The sequence below is a fragment of the Rutilus rutilus genome (genome assembly GCF_951802725.1).
Source record: "Rutilus rutilus genome assembly, chromosome: 12".
Lineage (NCBI taxonomy): Eukaryota > Metazoa > Chordata > Actinopteri > Cypriniformes > Leuciscidae > Rutilus > Rutilus rutilus.
In genome coordinates, this window is record NC_140217.1 from 3,603,205 (window position 1) to 3,616,970 (window position 13,766).

At 37.3% G+C, this 13,766-nt stretch overlaps 1 protein-coding gene across 18 annotated transcripts in view; it reads left to right on the forward strand.

Moving 5' to 3' along the window:
• The window catches only part of szt2 (SZT2 subunit of KICSTOR complex), a 115,090-nt gene that overhangs the window by 20,011 nt on the left and 81,313 nt on the right, over positions 1–13,766 (forward strand). For all 18 annotated transcript variants that reach the window (XM_084425166.1, XM_084425182.1, XM_084425176.1 and 15 more), the window contains exons 20-30: positions 363–477; positions 560–679; positions 2,186–2,386; positions 3,805–3,902; positions 5,167–5,305; positions 6,678–6,926; positions 7,151–7,358; positions 10,829–10,956; positions 11,642–11,906; positions 12,247–12,418; positions 12,511–12,603. In XM_084425166.1, the coding sequence (XP_084281292.1) occupies positions 363–477; positions 560–679; positions 2,186–2,386; positions 3,805–3,902; positions 5,167–5,305; positions 6,678–6,926; positions 7,151–7,358; positions 10,829–10,956; positions 11,642–11,906; positions 12,247–12,418; positions 12,511–12,603 (1,788 nt within the window). The remainder of the gene's footprint in view (positions 1–362; positions 478–559; positions 680–2,185; positions 2,387–3,804; positions 3,903–5,166; positions 5,306–6,677; positions 6,927–7,150; positions 7,359–10,828; positions 10,957–11,641; positions 11,907–12,246; positions 12,419–12,510; positions 12,604–13,766) is intronic.

Here is a 13,766-nt window from a genome sequence, read left to right on the forward strand (position 1 = left end):
ATATAAATTAGGGCTTGTATGACTAATAAGTTTACTAGTCAACCAAGTAGCCGTGATTGTGCCGTGAGTTATTTTTACAGACGTCCATATGAGTAAGAATGACCAAAAAAATCTTGACCAAAGGCAAGAATTGTTGATTATTGAAGAATTATTAATCTAGTATTTATTTGTTCATATCAGTTTCAGAGATGGAGAGAGTTCTGACTTTTTGAAGAGAGATTGTTTTTCTTTACTATAATAAATTGTGCTCAATAAACACCAGAAACATTTAGTAAGTTGACTTTAATGTATTCAGGCATTTGTGCTGAGAACTTGCAGGGCCAAAGCTTACGATTTTTTTTTTTTCTTCTTCTCCATTTCAGATTTTTCCTCGTGATCTGTCGTGCATGACCACAATGATCACTTTTGAATACCTCATTCAGCTGTGTCAGAATAAAGAGCAGGTGTGCCCTCTCAACAGCCTCAGAGATGCTCCAGGTACAGACGTCCACCATCACCTGTCTCCTGCACACAGTCACAAACAGTTTGCATGCTCAATGTGATGTGGTAACTCTTGTAGGCGAAGTCCCCCCCGCCGCCGCTGATGACTGCATACACACTGTGCCTTTCCAGTTTGACCTGATGAAACTCTTGCCCAAGTGCCAGCAGATAGAGCTCTTCTTCTACACCTTTAGCCGAGGTACGACTTGATCATCCATCCACCTCGACCCTCATCCTGTCCTTTCTTGCATTCATATTCCGGTGACACTTTACAATAAGGTTCATTAGTTAACATTAGTTAATGTATTTACTAGGGCTGGGAGAAAAAATTGATTCACCACCAATCAATTCATCGCCACTTTTGTTCCAACAGAGGATGAAATGTGTCGTTATCTATGAGTGTTGAGTGTCGTAATATCACAAGTGGACGTGTGGAAGAGACGTGAGACTGAACGCACTGAAAAGCCCTCGCGCTGCTCATATGCTGAGAGAGAGATAAGACAGTAGAGCTGCACCATTCATCTTTAAAAGACTGATCTCCATTCAAACACACACGCGATCTTTCAGTTCGTCAGTCTATTAGACTTTGACAAAATCATATCGCAACATTCTTAGCAACAAAATTATCATAGAAGTACTTGGATAAAAGTACTTAAAATCAGCTTTTGATAGAAACTTGGTGCTTAAAGGGTTGGTATAATGCCCTTTTCACAAGATGTAAAATAAGTCTCTGATGTCCCCAGAGTGTGCATGTGAAGTTTTAGCTCAAAATACCTCACAGATATTTTTATAAAGCATGTTAAAATTGTCACTTTTTGAGGGTGAGCAAAAACGCACCGTTTTTGTGTCTGTTCCTTTAAATGCAAATGAGCTGCTGCTCCCGGCACAGTGGACACAGAGGGCGGAGCTTCAAGAGCTCGTGTCCTTTTACCTCAAACAGACAATGTCAGACAATGATGGAGAGACTCGAAAAGAAGTGATAACATGTAGAAGCAACAGGGCATTTCTGAATGGTTAGTTGGTGAATTTATGCAGCTTATGTGTAGTTATCTTCTAGTCATTGATTAGCATATTCTGTCATGATAATCTATAAATCGTGTTCCGGGGGCGGGGTTTATGTAAATTTTAGGGTTGGTGATGTCACTAACCCGGGAGGAATGTGGTGTAGTCTCTACCAGCCGTTTGTTGTAGTCCTTAAAAAGCTATTTCTTTAAAAGCAAATATCTCCCTTTGCTTTGAACTTTGAACACAGTGCATTAACTAATGTTAACAAATACAACCTTTGATTTTAATGACATACAGTATTAGTAAATGTTGAAATTAATATTAACTAAGATTAATAAACGCTGAAGAAGTATTGTTCATTCTTAGTTCATGTTATCTAAGGTAGTTAACTAATGAACCTTATTGTAAAGTGTTACCCATGTTCCTTTATTCAACCATCAAATCAGGGGCCGGTTGCATAAACCGCTAAGACTAGTATTACAAGTTAGGCATACATATTTTTTTTTTTTTTTTTTTTTTAAGACCGTTCTTAACTTTTTACAATTAGTTACAAAAAAATGTAGATTGGCCTAATCTGATACCGAAAAGTAAGACTAACAGTTAGTGGGTCATACTAGATCTTAAGACACCGTCTCAAAATAATGGCTATGTTTATGCAACTTGTTTCACTGTTTCTGTTGACCTTTAACCTCTGCTGCAGAGGGGCAGGCGGATGTATCCCATAGTGCCTCCTCTTTGCCCAACGACCTCCTCCTCAGCCTCTTCCACGGCTCTCTGCAGAACGAGCTCAGTGATCGAGAGATCCCACTGACTGACGAGGATCATGTGGCGTTCATGCATCACATCCTGGAGCGGGAAAGAGATGGTCATGTGGCTCCATTCTCACTACCTGTCATTAAAGGTGATTTCTTTTTTTTTTTTTTTTTTGTGGGGTAAGATTTTTTGGTAACACTTTACAATAAGGTTAATTTGTTAACATTAGTTAACTACATTATCTAAAATGAACTTGCAATGAAAAATCCCTCTAAAGCATTTATTAATCTTAGTTAATGTTAACTTGTGTTGTTTTGAACTTTCTATTAATCAAAGATTCCTGAAAACAAATGCATCACAGTTTCCATAAAAATATGAAGCAGCTCAACTGTTTTCAACATTGATAATAATCATAAATGTTTCTTGAGCAGCAAATCATCATATTAGAATGATTTCTGAAGGATCATGTGACACTGAAGACTGGAGTAATGATGCTGAAAATTCAGCTTTGATCGCAGGAATAAATTACATTTTAAAATATATTCCCATAGAAAACAGTTATTATTAATTGTAATAATATTTCACTGTTTTTATTGATAACATAAATGCAGATTTAGTGAGCACAAGAGACTTCTTTCAAAAACATTAAATGGGATGTGCCTGAAGCCTATATCCGAATTCGGAAAGGCACAGAAAATGAGTAATGTAAACATAAGCCCCTAAAGGGCCATGATTAGGCTTGCTGTGGCAGTCGGTTACATTACATTACATCAGATTTCACTTATTATGTTAAGATAGTTAGCAGAGATGACTGACAGGATGATTTTGGTGTGCAACAGATCCCGAGCGACACTGACAGATATCTTCTCTCCCTATACACAGAGTACACGTGATGGCAAATTAAAGCGAACATGCGTTCAAAAGTGATTTCAATACCCCTGCATATTGATAGCGGCTCCCTGATGCCTGCAAATTAGATACATGTAATCACCCAACTATATAATTGCGAGAGAATGCAAAAGCATTGAAATATATTTTTTCCCCATCCCTTTAGGGGCTCAGAAAAATACGTAATTTCCTTTCCGAACATAGTAATCGGCTTCGGGCGCATCCCTAGTAGCCTGTTCTCCATTAATAGTGGTTAACTAGCATGATTTAGTTTAGAACTATAACAGAGCTAAATTCACTGTAAACCACGGCGTCTTGGGGTTTATTGCTTAAGTTTGTCCTAATAGAACTTAAGTTGTATTAAACCCAGAACATTTCTTTCATTTCTGGAAAGTGGAAACGGATAACAACCACAGATGGTTTGTGGTTTGCATTTACTCTCTTTAAAGTGTTTGATAAATTGAATAGCATTGTGATCAGTGAAGGACAAACAAAATGTTTTAACTAAGTAGATGATTAAAAAACAGCGTAATTGAAAGACTTAATGCTAATGGATGCCAGACATCCTCAATGAAGCTTTTAAGTGATTCATTAGCAATTGATAGTGACATAAGAAGAGATTATTGTTCTCATTATGTTATTATCTCTCTGTGTGTGTGTGTGTGTGTGTGTGTTCAGAAGAGCGTTTGAAGCCTCCGGAGAGGCAGGACACTGTTCTTTCTTTCCAGACTATAGGAAGCAGTAAAGATGTGACGGGCTCCTCCAGCACGCTACAGGTATGTCCTCTCATATGACATCTCCACTACACTGAAAAGAACAATAAGTCAAATTTATTTCATTTTTCTTTTTGCACGAATATTTTTTAAGTAAATTTCACATATGGAATTAAGTAAACTCTACTTAACTAAATTAAGTGAAAGTAACTTAAATAAAATAAGTAATTTTAACTTGGCTAGTAAAAGGTTGAGTAATATCTATTTACCGGTAGTTGAAGTTTCCTTTGCAATACATTTCACTCACATGAATTAAACCACGTTTAAAGTGTATGCTTTACTTAGAAACATCTAAGTAATTAATACAATAGATATTGTGTGAGACACCATATCTACATATCAGAAGTTACGCATCACGTGAACGCAGAGACCTCAATACTTGAAAGAATATACACAATGACTGTAACATTTGATGGATCGTTTTGTGTTTGAATGTGTCATTTTGAGTAGAAAATGAACTCCAAATGTCACAAAATGGCAATGTACTAATCCTAACAACAAAAGCAATGATAAAACAGTGTAAATACAGCTGGAAAACAGTGAAAAATCAACCTCATTAATTACTCAAGGCCCAGTGCATGATGGGAACACCAGTATCAGAAAAGTTGAGTAATTTTACAACGTTGATATTTACGCTTTCATTTCTACATGCTTGAATTGAGTACTAATATAGAATTGACATCGTTTTTTTATTTTATTCTTGCCTGAACGAACTTTTTCATGTAAATTACATTGTTTTTTTTCTGTAGTATTTACTCAAAATAATTTTTATCATTGTAGAGCATTTTGCGTCCCAAATGACACGCTATACACTATGCACTTATAAACTATGCATTTATGCACTATGTGCTGTTATTGTGTGTCTATTATTTTGTCATTCAACATTCAACCATGTAATTTAAGCTGTGCAGTCGAGGACATGAAGTGTCTAACATTCCACACTTTGTTGTTTCGGTTAAGTGCATCGTCCGGGTATTTAAAGTGCACTTTTTTTTGGTTTAATTTTCAGTGTGAACGCACTACTCGCACTATTTATACTACAAATTAGCATAGAATAGTGCATAGTTATGCAAATTGGGACAAAACCACTGTCTTTGACTAGTAATTTGTAAAATTATAAATGCTTTTGCTATCACTTTTGATCAGTTTAATGCATCTCTGCTGAATAAAAGTTTTAATTTCTTGAAAAAAAAAAAATCTTACTGGTGTATTTATCTTTCTGTTGTTGGCGGAGTGGTTACAGTGTGTGTTTCTCTGTTCCTGGCAGAGTTTCAGCAATGCAGATCTTGTGGATGACGAGCCAGCTGGCCTGGAGGAAGACGGCTTATCTCCTCACTGGAAATGTTACGCCAAATACATCAGCCATCAGCAGATCCTGCTCACTTTCCTGCCAGCGACGTTTACAGGTGCATCATCTGTCAATGCCACACCAATTAGAACTCAGAAGTCCTTTACGTTTGCACACATCATGAGATTAATGCTTTCTATTTAGCCACATACATTCTTGAAAACAAGAAACATGCCCACAGTTTAGCAAACTCATATTACCAACTGGAGAATGTTAGCAAACTACCATTTGGTGGGTCTTTAATACTTGTAAATGCCAATGTTAGAGAAAATATAGCGATGAAAATACATTTTAAACCATATAGATTGCTAGAATTTTTTTTACATATATAAATATAAATGAATATAAATTTTTGTTGTTATTAGTTATTATATTAATGTTTCTTAATATATAATAATTATGAATCAAAGTCATCATAAATATTAAGTTTTTATTGCTGTAGTCTGATCATTCAGTTATTATTGCATCACATTTGTAAAAAATACACATACATACATACATACATACATACATACATACATACATACATACATACTAGGCTTGGCACGATAGTCGGTGTTACCGGTGTTACACGGTGTTCAGTCGCAACACCGGTTTCATCACTTGCCCACCGCAGCACCGCAAAAAATTTTTTTTAAAGCAATTACGCAGTATCCGTATTTTCTGTCACCAGTTGACTACCGTTATATGATCACGCTCAACCATTCAAGCGCGACAAAACAAGAGACCGCGCTGTAAGTCCTGCCTATTACACACACGGGCGCACACACGGAAAAGACGCGCGTCAGTATCGAGTTCTCTTTTCGGCCTTGAACAAAACATAACACACACAAATTATGCCAAAATGTCCGTTTTGTTGTTGCGTTTTTCATGAATAATAACGAATAATAACGAACCCACCATTCAAAACACTGTGGTTGAATCCGAAATCGCGCCCTATACCCTCAAATCGGGCGTTATTGTTCTCAACATGATCTCAAGCAGTGAAAAATAGAGGACACTGACAACGCGCTGAAATACAGGACCGAGCAGGTAATATTTAATATGAAACAAAGTCTTAACTTTCAAATTTGGTCAGTCAAACAAAAATAAAATAGGCCTACCGTTTTTTGGCTCTTTAATGTGTCGTGACAGATTGCCTCAGTTAAAGCCAAGTTCAAATCCACCGAAGTTAATCAATAACTCTTCTGACTGCATTGTCGCACAAAAATGGTGGAATTTGATTGGTCAGATCGCATGTCAATCAAACTCAATACGAATGATGAATTGACGCCATGTAAAAAAAGAATTACATCACTCTAACACCCCCCACCCCCACGATGAAACCGGTAATACCGGTGTTGTCACAATTCGATTAACCGGTGGGAGAATATTATCACCGTCACATCTCTAATACATACATACATATATATTTTATTTTGACTGTGCAGATGTGCAGCTTTTGATGTCATCTGGGCTGGAAACTGAACCTCCAATCAACGGCAGCTTCCTGGACGAGGAGGAGACCTGTAGCCACGGCAACGGCCAATCACAGGCAGACTCTATCAGCAGTTCAGCCAATGGTCAACATGGAGAAGATGTCAGGGGCCACCCAGCGTCCAGAGAGGGGTCCACAGCTAAACCAGAAGCAGTGTTGGAGACGTCTACCGAACAAACCAACATGAACACAGGCGATGCAGGTTTGACACAACAAAGTTGCAGTAATATCAGAAACCAAAACCAAACAAGGGAGTTTACAGGCATTTCACATCAGGGTTATTACAGTTAACTAAAACTAAAACTGTTAAAGAACTTTTTTGTTACTTAAAAATACAATATAAAAAAACTTAACATGGCTTGACATAACAAGTTAACGTGTCTGGTAGAGATGTTTACCTCCATAACTCTGTCCCATAACGTTTAGCTTCAGACGAGAAGGATGGTGTGCAGTTTATGGAGCCTCAAAAGCGAGACTGTCACATCACGTTCAGCAGACAGGTGTCTCAGCAGAGCGGCACCGACGCCACTCGACCCCGCTGCCCCATCTACATCTACAACTGCTCACTGGACTCCCTCAAAGAACAGCTGGTCAATCCGCGGTCGGGACGGAAGCCCAGAGACGTCTTCTTCAGGTACTGGGACACACATCCACATGAAAGCTACATGATAGCTTGAAGGTCTCTGGTCATCAGCTCTGTTCCAATCCCCATAGAGCGGCCGACTGCCTACCTAGACAACTACCCTCCAATGAGAGATGCGCGGGTCAGCTCCAACGTCACCCGAATCCGCAGCCAAAAACAAATCATCCACCTGCACCAATAATTTTCTTTGATTTAGATATCCGCACCCGATGGTCGAATTAGAATTATTCTTATGTGTTACACGTGATGATAAGACCTTCAACAGTGGACTCGGCGACGCTAGAGAGCGGATGCGCGCGTCTCTAATGGTAAAATACATGGAATGCTGCTTTTAAATCAACATTTATTTAAAACAAAATGTAATTTTCTTAATGTCATGAACACAGGCTTTACTCCCTTGAAACTTAAACTGGAATGCCACTGTTTCTGTCACTGTGACTTCCTGAACAGGCGAACACACACACACGCACTTCACAGCCGTTGCATATTACCCAGCACTTTATTCATCCTCGTCAACCACATCGTTAAAACCAAAACGCTCCCACACAGTACTTCCTTCTTTCCTTCCTTTTGTTCGTTTTGTTTTTAATTCTCTCTCTGAACTTTTTTACCTCCATTTCTGTTTAAAAAGCGGACCCTGCTCAGCTCGCGTAGCATTTCTTAATGAGAGTGCATGTCTGGCTGGCGGAAAATGGCGTTTTAAACATGCTCATACTTTAGAGAATGTAGTTCATATTTACGTTATTAATGATTTATCATATCCACCACCTACCCGCATTTAATCAGAATGTTATTTTTATTACTTGATCCGCGGATATAACGCTCGCTGCATCAATGCAGCATCTGAAATAGGATCTGAAATCTGAAACATCTGATACTTAAATGCTCTTCATTAGCAATAAACACTGCATGCTTTGAATAAAAGCATCAATAACATTCTTAAGGCTCGGATCATGCTCTTATTCATGAAAATGCTTTTAAATTGTTCAAGCGTGATAAGGGGGGGGTACGAGGGGGGCGCTTCGGCCCTGTTACACTACGGATGGTCCTTCTTTCTTTCTCTTTCTCTGGAGGGTTTTGCTATTCTAGGAAGGTGACTGAGGCGGTGTCAGGCTTCAGAAGATTTAGGTATGGGTATGAGGTCTTAAAATAACAGAAGGAAAACAAACTTTCATCTGTGTATATGCACTACTGTTCAAAAGTTAGGGCTCAGTTATTATTTTTATTTTTTAAAAGAAATGAATACTTTTATTCAGCAAGGATTAGGGCTGCATGATATTGAAGAAAAGTGAGATATGCGATAATTAAATAATGCGATATGCGATACGATAATGCTTAAAGTGTGTAAAAATAAACTTAAATTATCTTTCAAATATATAAAAAATTATATAATCATTTCTTTTTGCTGCAGTGTTTTACCTTTTAGTTTATTTTAACATCAGTGTAAACCACGGGGTTCAGGGGTTCAGGTTATCCTACATTAGGTTTATTTAACTACAGAAACAATGTAAAAATAAAACACTGCTTAGTTTTCACTGTATGAATGAAATATATACTGATAATTATTAGTGAATGACCCCAGTTATTGCAAGCTGTTGCGATATGCATATTGTGATATATATTTGCGATATTTCGATAATTTCGATATATTGTGCAGCCCTAGCAAGGATGCAGTAAAGTGATCAAAAGTGACAGTAAAGCCATTTATAATGTTACAAAAGATGTCTATTTCAACTAAATGCTGTTCTTTTGAACTTTCTATTCATCAAAGAATCCTGCAACAAAAAAACGTATCACAGTTTCCACAATAAGGTTTCAACATTGATAATAAGAAATGTTTCTTGAGCAGCAAATCAACGTTAAGGTTTTTTTTTTTTTACTGATCATGTGACAGTCGAGCTTTGCCATCACAGGAATAAATTACATAAAAAAATACATTCACATAGAAAAACTTATGGTTATTGATTCAGGTGCACAGTGATTTTAGATTGCTCTATATTGTCTGGTATGTTTTAAGACCTCATGTCCTGCTGAGGGTTGTGTCCTTCTGATGTTCAGTACCAGTCAAGAGTTTGGACGTATTTGACCAAATGTCTGTTTCTGACTTCCTGATAACACATGGAAAAGGAGAAGCAAGACGACAATACATATCCATCACATGTGCTCCACGTTTTCTATATGCATTTTCAATACGGTTTCAAAAGCATCCCAGGGTGCACCTCACGATTAAGCAGAGCTGGAGCTCAAATATGAGGGAAGCTTCATTTTTTGCATGAGTTTTCATGGTTTTAAAATGGTAAAAGTGATTAGATGTGTCCAAACTTTTGACTGATAGTGTACATACTAAAATTTGGAGGTTAGTTCCCAACATGTAGACATTTAGGACATCCCAAGACATTCAAAATTAGGGTGAAATGACTGGGTTATAACTTTTGTCCTCTTTATTTATGAAATTAGTTGTCTTTGGAAAAAAACGAGCCTTTGTTAATCTGGTATGTTCAACTGTCTTGGTGGTAGTGTCTGAATACTCAGTGCTTCTTTGAACAACACACATGTTAGGGTACATTTTTATGTTCGTGTCCTTAACGTCTTGTTTTCCACCTCGCTTTTCCTTTTAATGTATTTTTCCTGCTTTGTTGACCACACAAAATGGTTAAACCTATGCCATATATTCTAGGAAATTGTTGCTTCATGGCTGTAAACCTGTTTTGCATGCTCTTAAAGCTGTTTTGATCCTGCAGCTGTATGACTGGTGTGAGATTATCAGCAGCAAACACGACTAGTGTTTACATTTGATGCTGCTTTGGACAGTGTAGATAAATGTAATGCTGTTGCACTGGAGTGCTGCTTACTATGAGTATTACACTCAGAAATACTGATGTATCAGTATAATATTTAACGCTAATATTTAAAATGAACACCATCAGCAATCATCCATTCAGAACTTATTTTACACTGACATGTTTATTGTGTTTAATAGGGTCAATAATCACATTCTTTCTGCATGTATTAATAAATTCTGAAAATTAGAGAGCATGCATTTGCTACCTGTACATGTCATATAGACATGATTGTTTTCAAGATGGTGCCATTTATTTATTTATTTCAGAATCTGGTAATAAATTAGCATATTATAATTTTTATTTCATTATTATTTTCTAACATTGTGCCTGTCGTATAAGTGAGATCTGATTCAATTGTACTACGATAATAAACTAAAAGCAAAATGAATGAAGATCTGATATCAAAAGTTCAAATAAGTGATAGCAAGTTCCAGTTTTCCAGAGCGGTGCTTCCCTTTATTAAACATACGGGTGAATATTTGACTTGGATGTCTTACTGGATTATTCCTGCTGCTTGTCTCTGCTATTTAAGGCTGGTGTCTGGTGTGGTGTTGTAGGAAATGTGTGGCAGATTATGTGTTATCTGGTGTGTGTGTGTGTTTGTGTGTGTCTTGGCAGGTCAATCTCTCAGGAGCGCAGCAGCGCCTCCTCCTGGACTGAGCTCATGACGCACCCTCACAAACACAAGGAACTGGCCAACTACTGCAGCCTTCTACAGGAACACTACTACCAGAGCTATGTCAAAGGTCACACACAAACATATGCATATATACGTATAGTTAGAATTAAACAAATGTGTGCACATCCAGTGGGCAAAAAGCTCAACCACACACACAAGGAAAACGTAGAAAAAGTAGAAATATTATTTATTGAATATTCTTTTTTTTTTTTATATATATACATAAAGCTGAAATAAATGAGCAAAAATAGGAAATAATATTTTGCATAAAGTAAATGAAGATTATTTTCTTGACATTTTAATTTTCATCACAGCATTGAGACTTTTTTTTATTTATTAATTATTTATTAATAAAAAATGTTTTAATTCATTATTCTCAATGGTGATTGAGTCCAGAAAAATGATTTATATATTTAAATTTATTTAATTTAGACTTTCATTTTAAAGGTATTTAATTTATTTATTTAATGTATTTATTTTTTTGATGTGTAATAGTCTAAAAAAAAATCTAAAAAATATGCTGAAATAATATATATAAATATGATATATATATATATATATATATATATATATATAGCCAAATATACATATAATAAAGATATGGATTGGGGCACAAAATGTGTTTAATTTTCATAAAAATGTTAAAATAAAAAAAAATCTTAATGATAATAAGTTTTCTTTATGCAAAATGCAATTAGTGTCATTTTCATGGCAAAAGATTTCATCGGCCTTGTGCCTGTGTTGATTGACAGGTGTTTACTGCAGTCTGCAGCAGTCGTACAACGTGAGCTCGCAGGACGTTCTGACGGCCATGGATTACTGCGAGGAGTCGCTGCAGGAGATCGACATCACTTCCTTCCTGCAGACCCTGTGCGGACACGTGCGTGTTTTCCGTGAACGTCACGAGCTGTCCGGCTGTGTGAACGTGAGCAAGTCCACTAGCAGTCCCACCACCTTCATCATTGGCGAGGGAGAGGATGATGGAGCTGACAGAGCCACACTGGTATCTTCATCCAGGTACTGGCCACAGAGCAAAGCATTGTGGGACTTTTTTTGTTTTCATTGTATTTAGATATTGTTTGTCAAGTCAAGTCACCTTCATTTATATAGCACTTTTAACAATATAGACTGTTTCAAAGCAGCTTTACAGTGATAATAGGAAATTAAAGTAACAGAGATTGTTTGGGCTTTGCAGCAGCTCTAGGATAAAGTTATTGTCCAGCTAAAGTTAGTTTTGATTGATTCACTTCCATAAGCAAAGATCATTAGTTATTAACTTGCTAACGCAACAGAAAACCCGCTCATCCGCACAACAACAGTGCCTGTACACAACAATACAGTTTGTATTTTGTTAAAGCTTTGAACTGGAGGACGGGAGCGAAGCTGATTCCAGAGGAAAACTCTCTGTCCCCTCCTCCCCGCTGGACCTGGATGAACCGAAGTCTCCGAAAATCCCGGAATTCCCTCTGTCTCTTCTCCAGTCCCAGCAGAAGTGTGAAGTGTATCTAGATTTGCATAAAATCATACAGGTACTGCAGACACCAAGTGTTGCGAGGGACGTAGAAACAAACATGCATTTTTAAAATTGCATGAACAATGTCACGCATTCTCATTTTTGCAGGAGAAGTTCATGGAAATTGGTGCTCAGTTTTTCAAGACTGTACCGTCCAACCCACATTATTTCTTTTACTGCCTGCCATCTTCCAAAAAAGAGGTGCGTTATGGAAATATTTGAGCTTTCCATTCCTTTCAGTGATGTTGAAAATGCATTTACATTTTTTTATGAGATAGGAAGACAAAAAAAATAGAAGTTAACACCTTTCTATTATGTTGCAAAAACAAGCACACAGCGCGAACAATGTAGTCTGATTCATGAGCCAATGTCTGTAATGAGGGAATAATTCATGAGTTATCGATCAGCTCTGTCCATCAGAGTGCTTACTTAGGTATGTGGTTTTTTTTCTTTCTTTCCCGTATTTATACGGATTTCATCTCTGCAAGCACTGAGAGTATGGGTCGCTTATAACATGCATTTGAAAACGTAACACACTTTCTGTAGTTTAAAGGTGCTGTATGTAGGATCCAGCGGCCTCTAGCGGTGATGTTTCAGATTGCAACAACAGCGCTCGTGCTCGTGAAAAGCAATAAAGTTACAACTGTAGTCTTTCACATCAGATAACGTTAGCAAATGGTCGGCGTTAGCTGGCGAACTAATGATGTCTAACTTGAGCCAACTAAAGCACAAAATCACAATATATTTTACATGCTTTGAAGTATTGTTAGCTTACCTGTCCAAAAGGATGAAAGCCAACTCAGGGTCTGTTTTTATACCTAAAACAAAGCGGAGATCTCTCCATAATTCAAACGCTCTGCCAATGTTGATCCGTGTTTTCGTCCTGAGTCGATCCGATTGACGTTTGGCCTGACGAGCTTCAGCAGATACATTTTTTTTTTTTTTTTGGAGTTTGTGTTGGAGTCTGTGTTGTGCTGGAGGCAGGTCGTTTTTTGGTGTTATCAGACTCCATGTCGTTAGCTGCAGTGCCGTCGCAATAGACTGTATATATAAAACGGAGAGGCTCGGGAGCGCGCATGCACGTCACATCCGGTGGATTTCGCAGAAAATCCGACCCGGAGACTTCACATAAAAATAGGAATACTGGCCTTCAGAGGTAATAGCAAAACGCGAAAAGTGGATCATTGTAATGTGTGATTACAACCCCTTCACAGACGGGCAATAAAAAAAGGATTCATTTTATAAAAAAAGTTACATACAGCACCTTTAACATTTAAAAGCAAAGAAATTAAGGCAGCCATAAATATTAGTATTATAATTGTACTGTTTTTTTTGTAAAATATTATTATTTTTATTTTACAGTA